This window comes from Staurois parvus, unplaced genomic scaffold (assembly GCF_062004578.1).
Source record: "Staurois parvus isolate SC_StPar_1 unplaced genomic scaffold, SC_StPar_1.0 ptg000027l, whole genome shotgun sequence".
Taxonomy (NCBI): domain Eukaryota; kingdom Metazoa; phylum Chordata; class Amphibia; order Anura; family Ranidae; genus Staurois; species Staurois parvus.
The window spans coordinates 7420158-7445833 of NW_028317823.1; the positions used below are offsets into that span (position 1 = coordinate 7420158).

A 25676-nucleotide genomic window follows, 5' to 3' on the forward strand; every position below is an offset into this window, starting at 1 on the left:
AACCTTTAATCTAAAAAGGAAAAAACTGATTGCTGTAACCTCATATAAAGTGTACATTGGAGTTTGCGTTCAGTTTGTTAGTGTGTTTAAATCTGATAATACACTCCCCTCCCCCCAGACTGACAATGCTGCTGTCTGCTGTGCCTCCTGTGCTCATTCCTCCAGAATTGTGTCTTTACAGGAGGCATGTTGCTGGCCACATAACCAGGTCAAAATAGAGGTAAGAAAAACAATAGAAAAGAAAACTAATCCAGCCACCACACTTAATGATTGGCAAGCTGCAATTTATGTATTTATTTATTTCAGGTACTTATACAGCGCCATCAATTTACGCAGTGCTTTACATATATATTGTACATTCACATCAGTCCTAACCCTCAAGGGGCATACAATCTAAGGTCCCTAACTAACATTCATCATACATACACATACTAGGGACAATTTAGAAAGGAGCCAGTTAACCTACCAGCATGTCTTTGGAGTGTGGGAGGAAACTGGAGTACCCAGCGGAAACCCACACAGGCACAGGGAGAACATGCAAACTCCAGGCAGGTGGTGCTGTGGTTGGGATTCGAACCAACGACCCTAGTGCTGCCAGGTGGATATGCTAACCATTTAGCCAATGTGCTGCCCACATATATTACATTTATAATATATAATATTGTAATAATATATCATTATTTAATAATATATTTTGTTTTGGGTTTAATAGTTTAATGCGCCATTCTGTTTTAACTATGAATGTTATTAAATGATTTTAGACCTTACTTTGTGTGTTTGTACATGCATTTTCCTGGTGTTATGAGCGTTTTTGTTTTAGCCAATATAAAACTAGTTACCAGGAGAAGGGTGCAAAATCATGCAAAAAAAATCATGCAAAAATGTGCAACTTTGCCCCAGATGAGCCTATGTACTTTTTCAAACCACACAACACTCAGGTGTGAATGGACACACTTGAATATAGTAGGAATTTTGACACTGAGCATTGAAGTGCTTCAGAACACACATTTCAAATTGCACAGGCTACTTGCACAAAAAGTCACGTTTTCAAGCATTTTAAAAAACATTTTAAGCATTTTTTGGAGAAGAATTGCATGTTTTTGCAGCTTTTGTCAAGTGTTTTCTTCAGGTGCTTTTCAACTAAAAGGTGTGGAGTACTGCTGAAAAAGGGGCTGAGAGCTGCTGTTTGAGCAGAAAATGTGTGACAAAGTGCTTAAAAAAAAAATGCTCGGTATAAGCCAGGGGCGGACTGACAACTTATGGGGCCCCTGGGCAATAGGGATCATGGGGCCCCTGTGTCCTTGCCCAAACTCAAAAAAGCCTATGAAAAGGGTACCAGGGGCATCTCATGGGGCCCCCTACTGACCCCGGGCCCTCTGGCAGCGCCCGAGTTTCCAAATGGTCAGTCCGCCCCTGTTATAAACTCATGTTGTGCTTTCCAGGCGTTTCCCTTGAAGTCTATGGGGACAAAAAGATTCTGCCTGAAAAGTAGCTCATGTACTCTTTTGAGCGACAGGCGTTTTGCTACAAGCGACAGGACGCTGAAATATGAACAAGGGCTATTGAAAACAATAGGTTTTTTGCTTGTTGAGTGTTTTTAAGCTTCAATCTGTAAAACGCTCATGTGTGAACATGGCCGTAGGTGTAAACTGAGTTTACGCACACTCCAGCAAAAAAGAGCAGCATGTTCACAGAACGACAGAATGAAAAACCAGTGGAACGGTCATACTGCGCCTGCACGCAACCTAATGACCATCTTTCTAGGTCTTCATAGTGGGGACAGTGTGAATTCCCTGCTTGACCTCCAGTAAAAGCAGCCAGCGGTGCCCTTTCACACAGTGTAACTCGAGTCCAGGACAAACACACCAACACTAGACCAAAATCCTTAGGAATCCCTAAATTACAGTCTGTAGGGTTTATCTGATACCAGTGTGAAAATCTCTAGAGAGAAATTCCCTTTTAGCAGCAGAGGAAGCCTCGTTAACCCTTCAGGTCAGATGGGAGGCCAGGGCTTGGGGAGGCTTCCTCCCTTGTTTTTCTGGAGGACAGGTCAGCTTGGCGCTGGAGGAGTTAATGAAAGAAGATTGTAGCTTTTACAGAAGAAGGAAACATGAGATCCTTTGGCTGATCTGAGCCTCAATGGATACCGTACCCTGGGAGCAGCAAGTCTCAGCCTCCATCCATCCCTCCCCTGCCTCCTCCTCTCTCTGTACAAGTCAGGAGCAGCGCAGAGCCGGCTAGATCAGCCAGTCAACCTGCAGGAGAGAGCAGCTAGACAGCTCTGCAATCTGGAGGCTGACCATTGTTCTACAGCACTGCCTGACACCCCAGGATTACAAACTTCTACAAACTTCTCTTGGGTTACTTGTGGATCGGCTGGTGGTAGGACCATCCAGGATCTGGCTACCAGGGCTGAAGAGCAGTCCCACCATCCAAGAACTTTCTAAAGGGTTTTGTTGGGTTCTTCAGCATCTGATCGGCTGGTGGTTTGACCATCCAGGATCTGGCTACCAGGGCTGAAGAGCAGTCCCACCATCCAAGAACTTTCTAAAGGGTTTTGTTGGGTTCTTCAGCATCTGATCGGCTGGTGGTTTGACCATCCAGGATCTGACTACCAGGGCTGAAGAGCAGTCCCACCATCCAAGAACTTTCTAAAGGGTTTTGTCGGCTTCTGCAGCATCTGATCGGCTAGTGGTTTGACCATCCAGGATCTGACTACCAGGGCTGAAGAGCAGTCCCACCATCCAAGAACTTTCTAAAGGGTTTTGTTGGGTTCTGCAGCATTACAGGCTGCCTGGATCGGTCTGCTGAAGAGGACTTGGCCAATATTTTTTGGGTGATTTGTCTGGCAGTTGTTGCATGTTGTCCAGGATCGGTGGGCTTGGAAGATGGGCTCTATGCTGTGGTCGCTTCTCTTCTACTTGCCTGCCCTGTGCTGCCTGGCCCTGGAGGTCTACAGCTTTGGGGAAGAAGAGGAGAGGCGCTGCGACCCAATCAGGATCTCCATGTGCCAGAACCTGGGCTACAATGTAACCAAGATGCCCAACCTGGTGGGACATGAGCTTCAGACCGATGCGGAGCTTCAGCTCACCACCTTCACCCCTCTCATCCAGTATGGGTGCTCCAGCCAGCTACAGGTGGGTATCTGGCAAGAATCATTTAGAGGACCACAGTGGAAGAAGTGGGGTACCAAAACTTGGGGGGGTCAAGACTTGATGTAGGTTAGGTTCACATCTATGTGTGTGGTTGATACATTTTGCTGCACTTTTTTGATGCATTTTCATGCTTCTGCTTTTTTTTGTGGCAGGAGACTGATTGTCAACCACAAAACCTTACCAAAAAGGCACCAAAAAAATGATGTATGGCTACGTTCACACCTATGCATTTTGTGGTGCGTTTTCATTTTTGTAGAAGCACATTACAGTCCAATTAACATGATTTCCTGTGGGTCATGTTCACATCTGTGCATTTTCAACTGGTGCCTTTTTTGGAAATGGTTGGGGACTATTTTGCTCATAGCAGGTTGAATTTTGGGTTCCATGGATCTCAATGGAAATGCGTTAGAAACAAAGCAACGCTGCATTTTTTGCAGATTTCTCCTGCATCACAGCAGACTGCTCCCAAAAATGCAAAATGCATCAAAAACACCAAATCCATGTCAAAAAATGTCAAAAACATATCAACAGCAATCCACATAGGTGTGAACCTAGTCTACAGTCCTGTTTTTGATGCAGTTCCAGAGAAGTTTATTGAGCCAAAAATGCTACATGCTGTGTGCAAAAAAAAGTCCCTGCACCGTATCCAAAAACAGGAAACTGCATAGATGTGAATGGGACCCATAGGAAATAATGTTAAATGGATTGTGGTGCGTTTCTGCGGATCCTCAGGAGAGATGTGAACCTTGCCTTAAGATGGACTTGCATCATAAAATATTGCGTCTTTTGCTGCATGTTTCTGAGTTTTGCTGCTGCTTTTTTAAATGCAAGTTAAGCCCCCATTCACACCTGAGTGGTTTTGCACATGTTTGTGTGTTTAAACTGATGTGCGACAATGATCAGCAATAGGGATCCTGTTCTTTTCAATACAGGCTGTTCACATTTCTGCGCTCCGTAGCTTGGAGCTGGAAAAAGTACATGAGCTTTTTTGGAGCTGTGTTGCATGTTTTTGACCCCATAGACTTTAATGGAAGCATCTTTTTTATATTTTAGTAAGCTCAAACCCAGCAGCTTGCATACACATGCAAAAATAAATCTGTGTAAGTGTTCCATAAGCACTTACTAAAATTGAACAGAGGCTAAGGCTGAATTCACACCTTTCTGTAAAAATATTTATGCTTTTTTTTATTAAGATGCTTATTCTTTGTACCATACATAAATGCACGTCTTGAATATGTTTCCATGTGCTGCTGTTGGAATCAGTAGGCCCAGAAGTGCGTTAATGCTCAATACTCAGATTTCCATGTTATTCTATTGTGTCCGTTCACATCTGAGCAATGTGCTGTCAACATTCAGAAAAAGTACAGGGGGTTTTTTGGGAATTGCAATTTTGGCCCCAAGCCTGGATTCACACTTCAGTGTGCATTTATTTTCACTCATTTCAGTGTGTTTCAGACTTGAGTGTTTTTGCTTTAGCCAATGGAAAAATCTACATACTATGGGGAGGAGATGGTTGTTGGGTCCAAAATCACATGAAAAAAAGCTTTACTCTTGTTTTTCAGGTGCTCCCATTGAAATCAAATGGGTCCAAAAAAGTGTGATTATGCGCCAGAGAGACTCCTGTATCTGAGCACATGGATATCTGAGTGTTGAAGCACTTCTGGAAACACACTTCAGATTGCTCAGGTGTGCAGGAGGGCAAAAGACTTCAGGAGCAGCTGAAAAACGCATGTAACATGCGTTTTTTTAATATGATGTTGTGCCTGTCAACCAATCTCTCCTACGAGAGGTTTACAATGGCTAAAAAATGGCTCAGTCCTATAAACACAGACACACCCAGATTGGAACATTTTTGGCCATTGCACATTGCACAAATGTAAACTAGCACCAACTGGAGGGCTAAATTATTTTCTTGTGTTCTAATGTGTGCGTTCAGATGCATAGGTGTGAATGATCCCTAAAATGCAGCATATTGCAGTAAACACATAGTGAAGTGGTAAAGTTGACACGTTTTTACCATTGATGCATTTCCTAAGAAAACTATAAAAGTCTCTGGAAATCATAACTGTTTTGGCATCTCATGACAATCATAGGTCCATCTATCTCTTGACAACTCTTTGCAGATCTACAAGTTGCTAAATGAGAACTCTTGGTTTATGGTCGATGTTGAATCCCTCACTGTCTCCTCTTATTTTTGGGTAGCTGCATTGGTGGCTTTGGTAGTGGCAATGGCACAGAGGTTCAGTGTTTTTTCTTTTCTTTAGTTCCAGATCCATCAGCCCTCTCCTAATGGTCTCGTTCCTATTTTTTCTTCTCCGTATGGTATAGTAAATGCAAAACCCCACAGGTATAGTGGGGCTTCCTTAACCCTGGCTGAAGCAGGTGGCCACACATGGGAACTCAAGTGCAAATCATTCATCACAGGCTCCCTGAGAGTTTTTTATTTATTTATTTCAGGTACTTATATAGCGCCATCAATTTACGCAGCGCTTTTTACATATGTATTGTACATTCACATCAGTCCCTAACCCTCAAGGGGTGTACCATCTAAGGTCCCTAACTCACATTCATACATACACATACTAGGTCCAATTTAGATAGGAGCCAATTAACCTACCAGCATGTCTTTGGAGTGTGGGAGGAAACTGGAGTACCTGGAGGAAACCCACACAGGCACAGGGAGAACATGCAAGCTCCAGGCAGGTGGTGCCGTGGTTGGGATTTGAACCATAAGAAACTACCTTGTATATCTAACATACTGTATACCAGAAACTGATTATGCATTCGTTTACGATAGAATGAGCTTTGATAAATACATTTTGTTTAAATATTATTATTACTATCAATATGTTTTCAAATATTATTGAATTACTTCTTTTTTCCTGGAGGAATTCCCATAGTATGAGTCATCTGAGAAACTACTATTAATTTTACCATTAAACAGACATTTTTCTTGTTAATAATTAACACACCTTCTCATGTTTGCATTGACTGCTTTAACTGCTGTTAGTCTTTGACCAACACTAATGCCATGAGTTATTCTGCTGAACTTAGTTTGCTGACTTGGTTACCCTTATGACTTTGTAAGATGTAGGTGACTTCAGGACTGGCCATTGTATATAAATCCTGTATAATAATTGTTAATTTAATAGTTTAGCAGCACATTTACTCTAGGTTGGTCATAGCATGCTCTCGCTTTGTCATGGCTGGATTGTCAGTTGAATTGCCCTCACAGCCAGAATGAAACATTGCATTTGCATTCCTCATTAATGTAAACAAGTAGCAGTTCAAGCTGTACCTTCAGTTTACCGTCTACCACGTCTACCAATAGATGTATGGACTTCTTTGTCAGCAACTGTTTACACTAAATATACCATTCCAAAAGGAGACTAAATAGGTGCAAGTAGGAAATAATTTAAGTTTCAACTGAATTTGCATTACTGTTCATCAATAATTAATAGACATTTACTAAATTTTTTACTGATTTACTAAAACTAGAGAGTGCAAACTCTGGTGCAGCTGTGCATGGTAGCCAATCAGCTTCTAACTTCAGCTTGTTCAATTAAGCTTTGACAAAAAAAAAAGCTGGAAGGTAATTGGTTTCTTTGAAGACCTGCACCAGATTTTGCACTCTCCAGTTTTAGTAAAGCAACTTCATTGTTTTATATGATAATAGAATAGCCAGTCATTCATTTTTGAAAAGGCAAATATCCCGGGGAGCGATATTTCAGTCGCAGGTGGAGTTTGGTAGGAGTGTGACTTCTTTAATCTGTTGAATCTCCAGAGGCAAGATCTCATTAAAAGGGTTCTTGGATTTCTTATGGTGAGAGTTAAGATGACATGAAAGGGGTAATAGCATAAAGGGGCGGAAAAGAAAAAAACATGTGATAAAGGACAACATACTATTATAGGTACTTATATAGCACTGTCAATTTTACATATATATTGTACATTCACATCAGTCCCTAACCCTCAAGGGATGTACAATCTAAGGTCCCTAACTTACACATACTAGGGCCAATTTAGACAGGAGCCAATTAACCTACCAGCATGTCTTTGGAGTGTGGGAGGAAACTGGAGTACCTGGAGGAAACCCAAACAGGCACAGGGAGAACATGCAAACTCCAGGCAGGTGGTGCCGTGGTTGGGATTTGAGCCGACGACCCTAGTACTGCCAGGCAGAAGTGCTAACCATTTAGCCACTGTGCTACCCCATCCATGTGAATGTGAACAACCCTCCAAAAATGTTGTCAACTCAATAATGACATATATAAAATATTCCTCCGAATATATCCTGGAGGCTCAAAATATCTATCAAACCATTTTGATCCTATCAGCCTTAGGGTTTTGGTTGTCCTTGGCCACATTTCTGTGTTCCTCCTCTCCACAAAATACATCTAAATTCCAGAAGGGAACGTGAGACCCCCTTAATAACTGCTGCTGCAAACCTGGGAACTTGAGAGCTGAAATCTAAGCACCAGAATTCCCAAGAGACCTTAGAGGTTTAGAATCTAATCATGAATTCACAAAACATTAGTTTTGGATGGATTGACCTTGGAGTAATATTGAGATGCAAATCTATAAAATGTATGCAGTTGATCATTCATGCTAAAGTCATTTAATGTGTTATATACCGTACTTGTTAGAAAGTGTTCTTTACATTCTGAAGCAGTATGCGCTTGACAAGTCTAGGCCATCAGCCTATAGTTAGTAAGTACAGGACATCACTCTCCAGTTAAAAATAGTTAGAAGTTTTAAGTGTGTGTCTGTCTATAGCTGTAATGTTTAGACGCATGTAGTCTAAAGTTCTAATAGACTAGCTAGTAACATGTGTTCCTATTAAAGTGCACCTGTACTTAAATAGCAAACAAATGCGGAGAAGGGCACAGGGGGGAACATATTCTTTACTTAGTTCTTCCAAGAGTGAATGTTAAAGCTAACTGTACACATGCCAGTTGATAGAGAGAGATCAAACCTTTAGTTACTATTATTCTCATTCCTCTTCCTCTTATTATTATACAGGATTTATATAGCACCAACCATTTGCACAGTGCTTAGCAACATGAAGGCAGACAGTACAGTTACAAAACAATTAAATACAGGAGAAATCAGAGGGCCCTGCTCCTTAGAGCTTACAATCTAAATGGGAGGGTCAAGTGATACAAAAGGTAATAACTGCGGGGGATGAGCTGAAGGAGAAAGCGGAAATACAGTTGTTGAGTGGAATAGGCTTCTCTGAAGAGGTGGGTTTTCAGGGATCACCTAAAAGTGGACAGAGTAGGAGATAGCTGGACAGATTGGGGTAGGGAGTTACAGAGGATGGGAGAGGCTCAGGAAAAGTCCTGCAAGCAAGCATAGGAAGAGGTGACAAGGGAGCTAGAGAGCAGGAGGTCTGAAGAGAACGATTTGGTTAGTTTTTACAGACCAGGTTAGTGATGTAGCAAGGGGCAGAGTTGTGGTTGGCTTTGTAAGTTATTATTAGTACTTTGAATTTAATTCAGTGGGTGAGTGGCAGCCAATGAAGGGATTGGCAGAGAGGGGTAGCAGACACTGAACGGTTGGTAAGGTGGACGGTTCTGGCAGCAGCTTACATGAAGTGGGGATAGCCTATGTAAAGGTAATCCAATGAAGAGTGAGTTGAGGTAGGCAAGGCAAGAGACGACTAGCGAGTGAATTAGAAGCTTTGAGGTGTCATTGGTTAGGAAGTCAAATGCAAAGTATTCAAAGACATAAAATTCTAGTTTTGACCAACCACAAGAGCATAGGATTGGATTTGCCAACTTCTTGTGGTTGAAATTGCCTTTTGGAAAAAATCTGATAGATATTGCCTTCATTTTTATCCAGCTTTTAAGAAACTGTATTGAAGGTCTCAATTTATGGCCGGCTGTGACTTCACAATTGACCAAATTTTGGTCGCTGATTGAACTCAACAGACCAATTTTCAGTACAGATCATATCTGCAATTCCCTGTGGAATGAAAGTGGTTGAAATTAACTGAAAATTGCCACACGTATATCCAGCTTTGGTGTGTGTTTGTGTGAGTTTTCACAATTTAGGCCTGTTCTACTATTGTATACATGTTTCCCAACAAAACTAAGATTGTGAAAGAGAAAGGTTCAAATATGACCCAACAACTTATAACATCACCATAAATGATTTCAAACTGTTGCCTGACCTCTTTATAAGTGAAAGAAATCTACAATGACCCTTATAACATAACATTTAAAAACCTCATAATGAACCAAAAAAAACCAAAACAATTGGTTATTGTCCACTTTCCTTATCCTTTTCCGTTGCAGCATACAATTCTTTCCTGCACTGAAGCAGTAACAAACACCCAAGAGCAGAAAGTTTTCAGTCTAAGATTAAAGTTTATATTTACTACCTGGTTCCTGGATCCTTTAAGACTGTCATTAGGAAATGCTAAGCTGCAGGGTACGGATGACAGGTTTTAGATAGTTATCTGAAGGCAGAAAGTTTAGCAGCCAAGATTTTGTGAACATTAGCAAAATGCAGGTTATCTGTTTTGAGGGACTTGGAGTGTTTCATATTTGCACACTTACTCCCTTTGCCCTTTGTTGGTTGGGGTTCCACAAGGTTCTGTTTATGAACCCGTTCTTTTTTTCATCTTTATCCATGGTAATAGCCAGCTGACTGGCATATTTGGCTTTAATCATGATACTCAATCCTTTGTTTTCTGATCTAACTCCCCTACAGTTACGGAGTGTCTGCTTTCTCAGATTTCATGCTCTTTCACTCTCTTATCAATAAAACAAAATATGTAACTTTTTCACTATCTTCTGTTATTCCCCTGAAATGATTACTGTTGGCAACAACAAGATCATATCTCCAAGCTCCAATCACCCACTAACCACTTCCTGTTGTCTCCATCTTGAACACGTCTCACATTCACTCCTTCCTCATACGTGATACAACTAAATTGCTAGAGCATGTCCTCCAAGCCATATCTTGGCTTGACAATTGTAACACTCTCTAACGTGGTCTACCCTTCATCCACCTCTTTTTTTCGTTACTACTTCCTTGTCAGTCCCTCAACTGGCTGCCAGTTACTTAGAGAATTCATCTCTAACATAGCTGTCCTTGCAAGGGAAATATCCATAGCTTAGTGAATAAGATGACGTTTGGCTGACTTTCATTATCCAATCACGTGCAAGCAAAAATACAGCTTTTAAAAAAAAAATTTCTGCACCAGATTGGGTATCCTCTGCGAAGTGAATGTTCATCACATGGGCAGCAAAGTTGCTAAATGGTTAGCCCTTATGCCTGGCAGTACTAGGGTTGTTGGTTCAAATCCCAACCATGGCACCACCTGCTTGGAGTTTGCATGTTCTCCATCTGCTTGTGTGGGTTTCTCCTGGGTAATCCAGTTTCCTCTCACACTCCAAAGACATTCTGGTAGGTTAATTGGATCCTGTCAAAATTGGCCCTAGTATGTATATGTATGAATGTGAGTTAGGGACTTTAAATTTGTATGCCCCTTGAGGGTTAGGGACTGATGTGAATGTACTATATATATGCAAAGCCCTGCGTAAATTGATGGTGCTATATAAGTACCTGTAATAAATAAATAAATACATTATAGTAAGGGAAGATTCCCTTGCAAATTGGAAACTCCCTTGCAAAGTGAACAGCCCATTGTTTGGCTCTGAATGTTAGATGATTCTCCATACTCAAAAGGACTTGATTTTTCCTTTGGTTTCTGAGGTTGAGTGGAGTTGTGAGAGAGTGAAGGAAAGGTAAGTATATATCACTGGGGATATCACCTATTGAGTTGTCATGAATGGTCAAATCACAGGTTTGCTTTAATTTTCAGTTCTGATTGGAGCATACTGTTATCGGCTCTTTGTTTGGCATGCACCTCATTCATTTTGGTTGTACAAACTAGCAGAAGTAGAGCACGATGCTAGCCATTGAAAAGTCGAAAAAAATAGCAGCTTCATTTATACCTTTTATTGCCTAAGGGACTTGTAATGCCCATGCTGGCCAATGAAGATGGCCAGAACTTGCCATCTAGAAGAAGCTGGGTAGAAGCATCGTGAGGGACGTTGGACTTCAGTTTCGCTTTAAGTTATTAAGGATGCAAGCTTTCTGGACAACTTAGATCCCTTTGGCCAGTATGAAGACTGAGAATGCTTGCACCTTTATTAACTTAAGTTATAGCCAATGAAGATTGTCACTTGCAAAGCCATTCACAACTCTGCCCTGAGCTACATCACCAATCTTGTCTACAAATATCACCCAAACCATCCTCTCTGCTCCTGCCAAGACCTCCCGCTCTCAAGCTCTCTTGTCTCCTCCTCCCACGCTTGTCTCCGGGACTTCTCCATAGCCCCTACCATTCTCTGGAACTCTCAACTTCAATCTGTCTGACTATCTCCTACTGTGACTACCTTGGGCGATCCCTGAAAACTCATCTCTTCAGGGAAACCTATCACACCTCCAACTATCAAATGAACTTTTCACTCTTCCATCAGCTCATCCCCAACAGTTATTATCTTTTGTACCACTTGCCCCACGTTATTAGGTTGTACTGTAAGTTCTTATGAGCAGGGCCCTCTTAACCCTCTTGTATTTTTTTTCATTGTATTGTAACTGTGTTGCCCCCCTTTAGATTGTAAAGAGTTGCACAAATTGTTGGTGCTTTAGAAATCCTGTCTAAAAATAATAACTCCATTTTTTTTTGTTGTATGATTGAAGAGATTGCACAATCCCTATTTGGAATATTTCAGCACACAATAACATTTAAGGACGATTCAGTTTTGCCAACCACTGGTGCAACCTAGCGATGATTTTTGGCTCCAGGTTTGTGGATGGTTGGCTGCAAGGAGATCCACTTTGACACTTTGCATGCATTGTTGATATAAGGATTTCAGCTCTTTGTAAGAGTGACAAGCTGCTCCACAGGAATGTGAGGGCTGATCTATTTACTTGTCATTTTCTTCATTTTTTTTTCCCCTCCTTTTTTCAGTTGTGGGAGACTGATTAGGAAACCTGCTAATTTCAGCTTGTTAAAAAAAAAACAAAAACAAAAAAAACACAGGGCATATTGAATTCCACATTAGTGAGATCTCGGTGATAATTGCTTAAAGACAGCGAAATGAAAAGAAAGTGAGTATTGAGACTGTGGAGGGGAGAGAGGGAAGTTTTAACAAAGAGGCAGTTGAAAGATTTCCAGATGGAGTCTGTCTACTGGGTTTACCTATGGGTGGGAAGATTGCTGATAAGCTACATGATAATTCACAGCAGTTAATCAAGAAAAGCAAACAGTTTATGATACATTGGATTAACAAAACTCCAAGTCTAGGAGATAGGTTGGGAGCAAAATTGCTTGGAAGTTGAAAGGTCAGGCCTGAATATAAAATAAATCATTGTGCGCCAGGAGCTCTTACTGGTGTTTACCCCAGGCTTGATTAGGAAAGTATTTCGTTTACATTAGCTCTTGTATTACATTTCTAAACTCAGCCTTTTCAATGGATTGAGCTCCTCTCAGGTTAAAGAGAGCCGGTATTATGTTTGCCAAACAAAATGTCACTGAAAAGATGAGTACCAGGCTGGGTTACTTGAAAAGTGAAAAGGTTTGGTGAAACTTTTTTTGTAGTATTTGATACAGGTCAAAGCTTTGGAGTCGATTTACTAAAGGCAAATAGGCTGTTCCCCTTGCAACGGAATTGCACTTTGCAAGGGAATTTTCCCCAGTAAATGAGGTAGTGCTCTTCTGACTTCTACCATCCAATCATGTGCAAGCCAAAAATGCTGTTTTTTGTTATTTTTTGGGTATTTGCAAAGTGAAATGTCACCACATTCACTAAGCTCTGGGGAAGGTTCCCTTACAAAGAGAACATTTTGTTTGACTTTAGTAAATCATCCCTTTCGTCTGTTTCTTTGTAGCATGTATAGACAGTTTCTGTAATTATGCTGTTGTCAAATAATGTATTATTCTGTGGACAGGAAAATATACATTTTTTTTGTATATTTTTGTATTTTTATCTTTACCCGGATATATGACTGTTGAGATTGTCATACAAATTACAAGTTGATATCATCATATCATCTGTTTTAGATTTACCTAAACTTTGTCATCTGGGAGCCGGCCTAAACAATCTATCAAATTTGTATCTAGGTAAGTGAAAGTGTAGGAACGCCAATATTGAAAGACCCGGAGACAAGCTGTTTCATGTTTGTTTGGGGTTTTTGTTGCTTAGTAATGCGTTAGGCTTCATGCACACAGGACGTTATAAAAATGCCATTAGCGTTAGCTATAGAATGTGGCATTGAAAACGTGGGTTTTGCTGCATTATTGCATTAGCGTTTTGTCACGTTAGCAGTTTTTTAGCAAAAATTTCCAGTGTCCAATAATATTGCCTAATTACATCGAGGATCAAAAATACGCCAGATAGTTGCGTTTTGCTGCATCTTATGCATTTTACCACGTTTATCTCCTCTTCAAACACTGTAGTTCTGAGGTTGGTTTTTTCCTGCCTAAAAATGCTGATAAAAGCCTGAGTGTGCATGGACACCTTGGATAACATGCTGGAGAGTTTACTGGTTCTGCAGAAAACGCCTGATGCCCAGTGTGCATGAGGCCATAAATTGTCCAGTGTGTTTTATGGGGGGGTTCCTAATTATGTTTGTAGACTTATGTATAACATATTTAGATTTTTTATGGAGGGGCACCCTAAGACCCTTGAAACAAGTTGTCCAGTTTTATGGGTAATTGAGGAAAAAATACAGTTGGGATAGTTTGTATCCAGATCTTTGCATTTTGGACCCCTACATCTTCACTTACCTAGAGTCACAAAGGCCCTCTACCTGTTAAGTTGATCCTTCCTTACAGATGAACTCCAGGAAAATAGAGATGATGTACATTTACAGTGTGAGAACTGTTTTACTTACCAAATAATTCGTATTTTTGTACATCCAGTCCTGAGATTTACACAGCTTTGTCACACAGTACAATCCTGGAGGGGGGTAGGTGATTTTGACCTTAGTTGCAGTTATTTACAGGTCTCCTTCCCACCCCTACTCTGACTGGACAGTGAAAAGAAAAACAGTACATTGATATGCTTATCTCTGTCACTATGCTGTCTCCTACTATTAGCATGCGTAGCTGAATACCTGATCTGCTCCTTGTGCTGTTTTTCCCTCCCCCTCTTTGAGCTCTACTGTACAGTAGACTGCAAGGGTCTGATACCAAATCAAATTCAAGCATTTATTGGGCAGCACAGTGTCTAAATGGTTAGCACTTCTGCATGGCAGTACTAGGGTCGTTGGTTCGAATCCCAACCATGGCACCACCTGCCTAGAGTTTGCATGTTCTCCCTGTGCCTGTGTGGGTTTTCTCTGGGTTCCTCCCACACTCCAAAGACATGCTGGTAGGTTAATTGGCTCCTGTCTAAATTGGCCCTAGTATGTGTATGTATGAATGTAAATTAGGGACCTTAGATTGTACACCCCTTGAAGTTAGGGACTGATGTGAATGTACAATATATATGTAAAGTGCTGTGTAAATTGATGGCGCTACATAAGTACCTGAAATAAATACATTTATCCTGCCTGCCTGTCAGAAATATAATTAATTATGTCTGCTTCAATGTAGCCTTGATCTAAACTTATAACAGAATTAAAGTGATATTAAAAGGGAAGTAGTTTTAAAAAAAAATGATACTTACCTAGGTGGATGCTTCATCTGTCCCCCGCCGGCTCTAAGGGTGAGAACTCAGCGATCACATGACTGCTGGGTTCTCACAGCTGCTCTGATCAGAGGGCAGTGACTGTCAGTTACCGCTCCTTCGCTCTCTGCTCTGCTCTGCCCTCCCCCGAGCTCACTGGAGCATTGGGCTTTTGGAGGGGAGCAGCTGGCTCAGGCTCTTAGCAGATTGCAGAGAGACTGAGCCAGCTGTTGCTCCAGACTCTGGGGTGGATCCCAACTTTAAAGTCGGGATCTTTCCCCAGCCTCAACCAGCTGAGTGATGTCAGCCGACAGTGGGCTTCAGCTTGGTGGCTTGGTGTCATCTGAAAATCGGTCACAGGAATGCAGAACAAACTGCACACCTGTGATCCACAGGAGAAGTACAGTCAAAAAAAACTTTGGCGGTACTTCTCCTTTAAAGGTTCAATTTTTAAAATTAAAATAGCAATCATGTTATACTTACCTGCCCTGTGCAATGGCTTTGCACAGAGCAGCCCCGACGTTGCTCTTCTCGGATCCCCCACCGGTGCTCCTGACTCCTCCCCACCACCAAATTCTACTCGTGCTCTCGAGCTCCGCTCTGTGTGTCTGTAGAAACAGAGAGCGCTGCTCAGCCCCACCCCCTCCTCTCTCTTCACTAGCTGTAATTGACAGCAGCAGGAGCAATGGCTCCCGCTGCTGTCTCTGAGCCAGTGTGGAAGGGAGAGCAGCTGCTGCTCTCGTGCACATCGCTGGATCGAGATCGGGCTCAAATAACCATGAGGGAGGACTGGGTGGGGAGCTGCATACTGAAGGTTTTTTTTACCTTATTGCATAGAATGTGTTAAGGTAAAAAAAATATGCCTTTAGAACCACTTTAAAGTATCTTCCTTTAATGCAAACACTCTGAAATTGAAAATATTGTGCATGCATACATTCCAGTTTTTTGTTATCTTTTGCATTATCCATATTTCATGTTTTTATATATAATAAATACTGTATATACATTTGTAGATGGGTGTGTAAGATATTACATCAGTGTGTCAACTACACTGGAGCTCCCACCTCTTTTACACCTCAATCTGTAATAATTTTTCATGCACCCTAATCCCATGTTTTTTTCATTTCTTTTTTAGTTTTTCCTGTGTTCTGTGTACGTTCCAATGTGTACGGAGAAAATTAACATCCCCATCGGCCCCTGTGGTGGCATGTGCCTTTCCGTCAAGAGAAGGTGTGAGCCTGTCCTCAAAGAATTTGGATTTGCTTGGCCAGAAAGTTTGAACTGTAGCAAATTTCCACCCCAGAATGATCATAATCACATGTGCATGGAAGGCCCTGGAGATGAGGAGGTCCCAATGCACAGCAAGACATCTGTGCAACCCGGGGAAGAGTGCATTGCCATGGGTCCGAACTCCGAACAGTACACCTGGGTTTCGAGAAGCATGAGCTGTGTCTTGAAGTGCGGTTATGATGCAGGTCTCTATAGCCGCTTGTCCAAGGAATTTACTGACATCTGGATGACCGTGTGGGCCAGCTTGTGCTTTTTATCCACTGCATTCACAGTGCTCACTTTTTTGATTGACTCATCTCGTTTTTCCTATCCTGAGAGACCTATCATCTTCCTGAGCATGTGTTACAATATTTATAGCATTGCCTATATTGTGAGATTGATTGTGGGCCGAGACAGAATATCCTGTGAGTTTGGGGAGGCTTCGGCACCCGTTCTCATCCAGGAAGGGCTAAAAAACACAGGATGTGCTATCATTTTCTTGCTCATGTACTTTTTTGGAATGGCTAGCTCCATCTGGTGGGTGATTCTGACACTGACCTGGTTCCTTGCAGCAGGCCTTAAGTGGGGACATGAAGCTATAGAGATGCACAGCTCCTACTTCCACATTGCTGCTTGGGCGATTCCAGCCGTAAAAACAATAGTCATCTTGATCATGAGACTTGTTGACGCGGATGAGCTGACGGGTCTTTGCTATGTTGGCAACCAAAACATTGATGCCCTCACTGGTTTCGTAGTAGCCCCACTTTTCACTTACTTGGTGATCGGTACTCTGTTTATAGCAGCCGGTCTTGTGGCGTTATTTAAAATCAGGTCCAACCTTCAAAAAGATGGAACGAAAACAGACAAGTTAGAACGCTTAATGGTGAAAATCGGTGTCTTCTCAGTTTTGTACACTGTCCCAGCAACCTGTGTGATCGCCTGCTACTTTTACGAGATCTCCAATTGGGCCATTTTCCGATACACAGCCGATGACTCCAACATTGCTGTGGAGATGCTCAAGATATTCATGTCTCTTCTGGTGGGCATCACATCGGGTATGTGGATCTGGTCTGCCAAGACGCTGCATACGTGGCAGAAGTGTTCAAACAGATTGGTGAACTCGGGGAAAGTGAAAAGGAAGAAAAGGGCTGATGCTTGGGTAAAACCAGGCAAAGGGAACGAAACTGTGGTATAGCCAATGGTTGCAAGCAGTCTTTTTTTTTAAAATGAACACTACCGTGAGTCAAGCTAATTTGCTGTTACTGAAATCTAAGGCCTCAAACACCATTGGTTCACCTTACAGACCTTATCAGGATGTGCGCTCTGCAGTTTAATGGTGCGCTGGAAACATACATTTGGCTTCCTTTATTCCTTGCTTTAAGATGTAAAGGTTGGCCTAGATGTAAAAGTGGATGCCCTCAGGAAAAGCAGAGCTTGACTTGACCACCCATGACAGCTCTCTGTGATTTGTAACCACTGGGCCCTTTTATGGTCCTGTCATATTTGTATTTCAGTGCTGCATGAAAGCAAATTTTCTTTCTAGGTTACATTTGTGGTAAAGTCTTAAAACTTGTACAAGTTTGGAAGGCTACTTCCAAGACAACAGGCTGAGGGACATGTCTACAGAGCAGTGCTAAGTTCAGGGCACATGTCCTAATGTTTTGCATTCTAATAAGCATGGCCCAAAGTATATTTTGACATATTTAAAGATACAGCTGTATTGTACTAGTCTAAGAAAAAGACAAAGTGAGAGCCATTGAACACTGGAAACTAATCAGAGTTTACCTCTGTAGTGCCTTATGAACTGAAATGTTTTCATTTTTTTTGTGTATTTTGGTCTAACCAAATCCCAGTTGGAGTATTACAAACATTCAGTCGCTAGGACTCTACTTGATATGCACAATGGGCAGATGTGATTTTAGGTCACTGAAAAAGCTGCACCCTAACCCCTATGATAAGCCCCTCCTCTAAGAATAAGCACCACAATTACATGATCATGGCCACTTTTCATAATACTAACACTATACATTTTTTCCAGAGTACTGATGCCATCAGATTGTAGTTGAGAAGACATGGGCACAATGGGAACCTTGTCTTATTCCATCACCCTGGGGCACTGCCTAAGTCAAAATTTCAACTATGCAAGGAATAGACCCCAATATAGGAGATGTATTATGATAATACTTGATTGCTCAACCAGGCTTCCATGGAACCCTAGGGTTCCTCAAGAGGGGTTCCTTGATCAATGAGCAATTTCAGTCTCTCAGATAAGTTCCCACTGACACCATTGATCTTTTTAGCTATCTGTAAGGGGGTAATTCTTCCCAATGACCACAAGAATAAGGAGCATTTTTCCCACTGACCATCACACTAATGTATCATGAGCTGTAGATATAATCATTTTTAGCAGGAGTTCCTTGAGACCAGAAAGTTATATCAAGTTTTCCTCTGTGTTGAAAAGGTTGAGAAGGGATGGTAGCTAGAAGGGCTGATAGATAGAAAGGATAGAGTGCTTGTAGCCTGATAGATTCCAGAAGATGAGATCTTTGCAAAGCAAATATATGAATTGTGGATCCCATGCACCAATGGTGTGCATAGAAAGGCTTCTGGTGCCCCTACAGCCATAATGAATACCTTCACATGTAGGAACCCCATCTGTCAGCACCATGCCCATATAGATTAGAGGTTACAGTGTTTTTTTCTCTGTGGTTAGTTCAAAATGCATTATAAATGAAAATATATGGAAGAAAGCCAAGGCTCCTATGGATTTTAAGAAATGAAAAATAATGCACTATTTGCTATGTGACTGTGTATAGATTTAGTATACTTTGCGTGTTGCCTTTCTGAAATATAAGGTCAAATGTTGAGAAAAAACATATTAGCATACAGAAAATGACAACTCCTATATAAATTCCTTCCCAAGCCTACTGCTAAAACCACTTTTATGGAATTTAAAAACAATGAGCAATTACGAGAATCAGGCAGTTGGCACATGCTAAAGCCAAATGTAAGCACTGTGTGGTAACAGAAGTCAATAATTATCTATTGCTTTATTGGTTTCTTTAAGAATCACCTAAAAAATAATTGAATGACACCCAGCCAGAAATTTGAGGATGGTGGCCACATGTCTTGGCTGGTGGCCAGCTGCTAACTGTAGGGATACACCTCCTGTCAACCCAAGCCTCTACAATGTACAACTAAACATATGCACAATTAGGCCCCATTCACACCAAGACATTTTGTGGTGCGAAGCTCGAAGCTCCAAAACGCTCAGGGAGAAAAAAAATCAATATTACTCTATGGATATGGTTCACATTTCCACACCACGTTACCTGAAGCAGAATGCCTGAAGCTCCAAAATGTTTTGGAGCTACTTTTTAGCTCCATTCGGCAGATTGATGAGTTTTTGGCACGTTTTTATTCCCATAGATATACATGTAAGCGCGCAAATCAAGCGGTTTCATGCGCATTTGCGAGTATTGACGCTCAACCAAGAGCGTTTTTCTGGCATGGAAAAATATGGCAACAATTAATGTCACAGATTAATTTTTTCTCTATTGGCTAATACAAAAACCTCAGAAATCAAAAAGCCTGAAAACATCTGAACAAATCAATCAAAAACTTTGCAAATGTGCATAAAAACACGTAGCAAAATGCACAAAAACGCTACACTCAAATGTGAATAGAGCCTCACATTTGGTCTTCACAAAGCTGTCCCTGAATTATCTTAGGGGACCAGTTTTCTTACAGCAAACATTGTGCTTTCACTGTGTAATCCAAAACTGTGCCTTTAGACCGCCATGAAAACTGATGGGAATGAGATGTTGATAAATGGACAAGGGCATAGAATGACTAAACATGGCTGAAAGTCACACCCTTATCAGACTTACTACATGTAATCACACACTTTCTGGTGGTTCTACTGTATAAGGTGAGACCAGTCTTGCATTTGTAAGTAGTCTGCAGAGAAAAAAAATGTTTTTGGTAAGATCTGGGCCTGAAGAGCACTTGTCACAGATGCCTATATTGGTAAATTAAACAGTTGAATAAAAATGTAATATTAATGTAAGTGAGCCTTTCACTAGGTTACTAGGTGTCTGAATTTCAGAATCCCTACTGTTCCCTAGTACCCTTGTCCACACTTTGGATTTCCAGTTGCAGCTCCTCATCTTCTGACATTAGATGCCATCAGCTCTCTCCAGTTTTCAGCTTCTGTTCAGATAGAAAGAGCGGTGAGGGCTTACTCAAAATCACATTAGCTGGGGGAGTATGCATCTCACCCATGGTTTGTCTACACCGCCATGAGAGATGCAACAACTGGACCAAAGACAATAGCACTGCATATGGGAGCATCAGGGAGTTTGAAATTTAGACAACTCATACCTTGAGTAAGGCTAAGTTATATTAAAATGACTCGACACTAAAAAAGCAGCCTGCAAAGGAAGAGTCTTAATACCTGTCCTGTGGGTGATGAGTCCTCCATCTGGCTTTTTCTGGAGCTACGGCCTCCATCTGCCGGCTCTTATGGCATTACATGGTATGGTAGTGATGTAGGGCTCTAGCAGAGGAACTGTAGCACACATAGGTAAGGGGTGAGGGGTGTCGGCATCAGGATACTGAAGAGTCTTCTTGAAGTTTAGCTCTTGCAGAAAGCAAACTTAGGAGCCACCAGAGAGGTTTGTATTTAGTGTCCATTCACATTTATTCTTTGAGGCACCACAAAATGAACTTAGCTTAACCTTCTGACTGATATTATCATGAAGAGGGTGTCGGCCTCCTAGTTCCTGTCAGCACCATCCACTTGATACTCAAAAAAGTCTGAGTTGAAGTCAATACATAATCTTTAGAATAGAATTATTAAAAATCAAGTGATACGGCATACAGGAAAGAGCTAACGCGTTTTGGCTTACAAAGCCTTACTCATAGCATGGCTATGATTTTTATTAAATAAACTCTGTGGATTATGTACAGACTCCAGAGCTGATTTTTTTGAGTATGCTTGTGGCAGTAATGCACGTTACACCAACACATGGCAACTCACCTACTCTATGTACAGTGCTGTGCCATCCATTGTGAATAGCACTCCAACACACTGTACAGTAGAGTCCAATGCACACCAAAGTGCATATATAGTGTGCTGCATTTTTAAAACAGGGTCATGTATATTTTTCCATCCATTGTGGTGCATTGGCAGTCGATTCAAAATGAATGGACTGCCTTAATGCAATACATGTTAAGTGTGGATAGGACCAAAGAGTCTTTTTTGGCGGCTTTTTTTAGAATCATTTTTCTACAAATGTTATTAGTAATATAACATTTATACTGACTCCAATATACAGCTGTGACTGGTTCTCTTTAAAGTGATTTTTGGATTCCATATCGAAAGTAGAAGTCTTGTGCTGCCTGCATCCAGCAGGTATAAGGCTACCGCTGTTTAGAGCCACTTGGATATTTTGCTTGCTGCCCGGCCTCTACGCCAGAGACGTATTCTATGCCAAACTTTGCAGTGATGTTATGAATGACCTTGTCAAACCGCAGCAGAGTATGAGCAGTAATACATACAACATGGATTGTGCAGGCACAACATGGCCTCTTTCTGTCCCCTCCATTTATTCTTTAGTGAGGTCATCTTCTACAGCCCCACTAAGCTATGATCAAAATTGCAGCCAGACCACGCAGAAAACTCTCTGTGGATTTTTTTCTAACAAATTGAATTTAATTACCCTAATTTACACTAATTGCTTATTACGTCAACCTGGTCCTTTTTAGAAATGTGATTGATGGCCAGTAAAGACCAACAAGGCCTAGGCATCCCATAATATGTGATGACAATAATAAAGGGAAGCTATTGAGTGTTTTCAGTGGGTATAATATTTTTATAGTTATTATTAAAACATTTTATCTGAAGGTCATTTATGTATGACCTCCGTGCTTGCTGTTCCTCATTTTTACAATTGCATTTTGTATATTATGTATCTATATATCTGGCAGCATACAGTATAGGGCCTGTCTCAGTGAGAAAATCTTCTTAATTTGGAAAACATATTCTTTTTTGGCATGAATGCATGCTGGGAGTGTACACTGAGTTATTCATCTTGCTAATTTTTTCTGTGCAAATGCTGGCAAAATCAAATGTTATTAAGCTTTTTTTTCTCTTCAGGTCGGATGTTATTCATTCATAGGGAGAGTTTAAATCAATAAAATACCACATTATGGCCACTAGATGGAGCTGATGATCATATGAAACAACTACTCTCATCGTCAGTGCCATCATGTGGCCATAATGCAGTATTTTCCTGATTTATGCTACTCTTATGAATGATTAGCATCCGACCTTTAGAGAAAATAGCCTAGTAACATTAAATGTTTCTGGGAATTGCACAGAATGACTGCACATGCAGTTTTGCAGGACAAGTAGCTCTGTGAGTTTTCAAAAAATACACCCCTAATAGTTAAACAAGTGTGTAAGCAGAAATGTCAGACTTTTTTTTATTGCAGAAGAGACATACTATGGGGGTGCACACATAATCTGGTGCAGATGTGCATAGTAACCAATCAGCTTCCAGGTTTTATTGTCAAAGCTTCATTGAACAAGCTGATTGGTTACTATGCACAACTTCCCCAGATTTTGTGTGCACCAGTTTTATTAAATCTCCCCCATAGTTTGTCTTTACTGAAATGTGCCCACTAACAAGAATTTATGAATAATGTTTTTTCATCAATCTGATCAATCTGGGATGCATTGCAAGAGAGGAGCATCAAGCACAATCATTGGAGAGGTCCAACAAGCCCTCCTGCCTGCTGAGTCAGACCTAAAGCTTTCAAATCTGCTGGGAGCATGAGCTTTACTGATTGGATGCATAGTAACCAATCGGCTTCCAGGTTTTATTGTCAAAGCTTCATTGAACAAGCTGATTGGTTACTATGCACAACTTCCCCAGATTTTGTGTGCACCAGTTTTATTAAATCTCCCCCATAGTTTGTCTTTACTGAAATATGCCCACTAACAAGAATTTATGAATAATGTTTTTTCATCAATCTGGGATGCATTGCAAGAGAGGAGCATCAAGCACAATCATTGGAGAGGTCCAACAAGCCCTCCTGCCTGCTGAGTCAGACCTAAAGCTTTCAAATCTGCTACTAGCATGAGCTTTACTGATTGGATGCATAGTAACCAATCGGCTTCCAGGTTTTATTGTCAAAGCTTCATTGAACAAGCTGATTGGTTACTATGCACAACTTCCCCAGTTTCTGTGTGCACCAGTTTTAGTAAATCTCCCCCATACTTTGTTTTTACTGAAATGTGCCCACTAACAAGAATTTATGAATAATGTTTTTTCATCAATCTGATCAGTCTGGATTGCATTGCAAGAGAGGAGCATCAAGCACAATCATTGGAGAGGTCCAACAAGCCCTCCTGCCTGCTGAGTCAGACCTAAAGCTTTCAAATCTGCTGGGAGCATGAGCTTTACTGATTGGAGGACTAAAGATCTGACTCAGCTGGGGTGTGGCAGACCTCTGCAGAGAGACCACTGCTTACACACAGAGAGTTAGGGCCTTCTCTACAGCACTCTGGCAGGGGACAGGCTTTTCTACCCAGGCTGTGGCTGCTTTCTAAAGAAAATCAACTGTAAGACTTTGTACGTGTTTTGTTTTGATGCACCTGGAATGTATTTAGCTGATTTAGACTTTAGGTCTTATAAGGTAATTTATGTAGGAGTTGTATTTTCCTTGTGCAACTGTATCAGTGTGAGTTTAAAAAGAGCCAACATTCTTGTGCCTTAGAAGTCCAGCGGACACTTAAAGAGCGTATTGTTGTTCAGAGGTGGAAATGAGGCCTTCAGCGCTTTGTACTGCTGACGAAACATCTTCTGACGTGTGGACACGACCTTCCAGGTACAAGTCATCTACTCATGTTAGACATGAATTTGTGAACTTCTGTGGAAAATATAGACACTGCTTTTTATGGGTGTTATATTTTGTATATATCTTTATTGATATGTAAATTTCTAATTTATCACTGTACAAATTTTTATATTTAATTTTTTTATTAAAACAAATAAAAGCACATTTTTTGCTGCTTAGCCGTGTGTCATGTTTGAAGTGGGAGCCCAGCCCAGAATTTGGTTTTTAAAGCACATCTAAACACAATATATTGCAGCTTACCAGTCCTTAGATGTGGTGGCTGCACTGGTTTTCGTTTTCACTGTATGTAACCCGGTGATTTTACTAAAAATATACATCTTCTGTTAGAATGACAATGTTTACTCCCTTTACTGCTTCAGGACAATGGGCACAGGACAGGACTACAGAAACTACCCCCTTTCCTCTTCTCCATGGTATAGAGAGGAGGGTCTCTGTAGCCCTTAGGGCTCATTCACACTTGTGGGTGGGGGAGGCAAAACACCATGGTTGAACCAAGGTTTTACTACCCCAAAACTGCTCCCCCTTTAGCTGCAGAGGTAGTAGTCAGGCAGTACACATGACATGGCATGAATTATAAACCTGTCAATTTTGCAAGCGCCCTGTAACCACATGCATTGCAGTGCACTAGTGTGGGGTTCAAGAGGTTAATGTAGGCGGTGAATAAAAAAAATAAGGATGGTAGGCGCAGAAGGTAAGAGTTTTCTTATAGATATAAGTGATAGTCCATTAAATGGAGAAAGTCTATGAGGTCTAGTACTGGGGCAAGCTTGTTCCTGAAGTTGAAGCAGACTTTATGATACACAAAGAAGGACAAAGGGAAAGCGCCTCTAAGTGCAGTAGGACCAAAAGATATATTGAAGTCAACATAGGGTCACTCACATTTAGTATATAAGAGCCAGGCTCGTCAGATGGTAAGCGATGCTAGATGGAAGCTTCGTCAGCGGGTATCGCCGGGTTAGATGGCAGTCCAACCTAGGAGAGTTGATGGAAGTAGGTAATTTGCTTCCTGAAGGTCCATGGACCTGGTGGAGGTGACGTCACTCCTGACAATATTGTAACTTATTTTGTAGTTATATATATAATTATTGTATTTGTGCATGAACTGGCTGGGCTTTGTAGTCCTCTTCCGGCTGGTGTGCATAACTCAGGCTCCGAGCCTTACCCCCTTGAGAAAGGAGCGCTCATGCCCTGCAGTCGGCTAGTCGCATGAATTCTGGTCAGGAGTGATGTCACCTCCGATAACGCTGCGGTCCACGGACCTCCAGGAAGTAAGTGGCTGACTTTCATCACCTCTCCTGAGTTGGACTGACATGTAACCCGGCGATACCCGCCAGGGATGTTTCCATCTTGCATCCCATACAATCTGGCGTCCCTGACTATCTGATGAGCCTGTCTTTAGGCTACTAAATGTGAGTGACCCTATGTTGAGTTAATAAATCGTTTGGTCCTACTGCACTTAGAGGCGCTTTCCCTTTGTCCTTCTTAGGGATGGTTCACACCAGATGCAGTCCACTGCATTTTTTTTCTGCATCAAATGCATGCACTGTACTGTATTTACTGAAAACACTTTATGAAATTACAACCACATGCTAATACTTATAAGATATTTTAGCAGTTGGGTTCACATATACTTATT

The 25676-nt window shown here is 41.3% G+C and overlaps 1 protein-coding gene across 1 annotated transcript; it reads left to right on the top strand.

Moving 5' to 3' along the window:
- The first annotated feature begins 2221 nt into the window (after positions 1-2221).
- Positions 2222-24198, top strand: FZD4 (frizzled class receptor 4). Its single transcript, XM_089656749.1, has 2 exons — positions 2222-3137; positions 15981-24198. The coding sequence occupies exons 1-2, from the start codon at positions 2889-2891 to the stop codon at positions 17307-17309; spliced, it is 1578 nt and encodes a 525-aa protein (XP_089512875.1). The 5' UTR covers positions 2222-2888; the 3' UTR covers positions 17310-24198.
- Positions 24199-25676: the final 1478 nt, after the last annotated feature.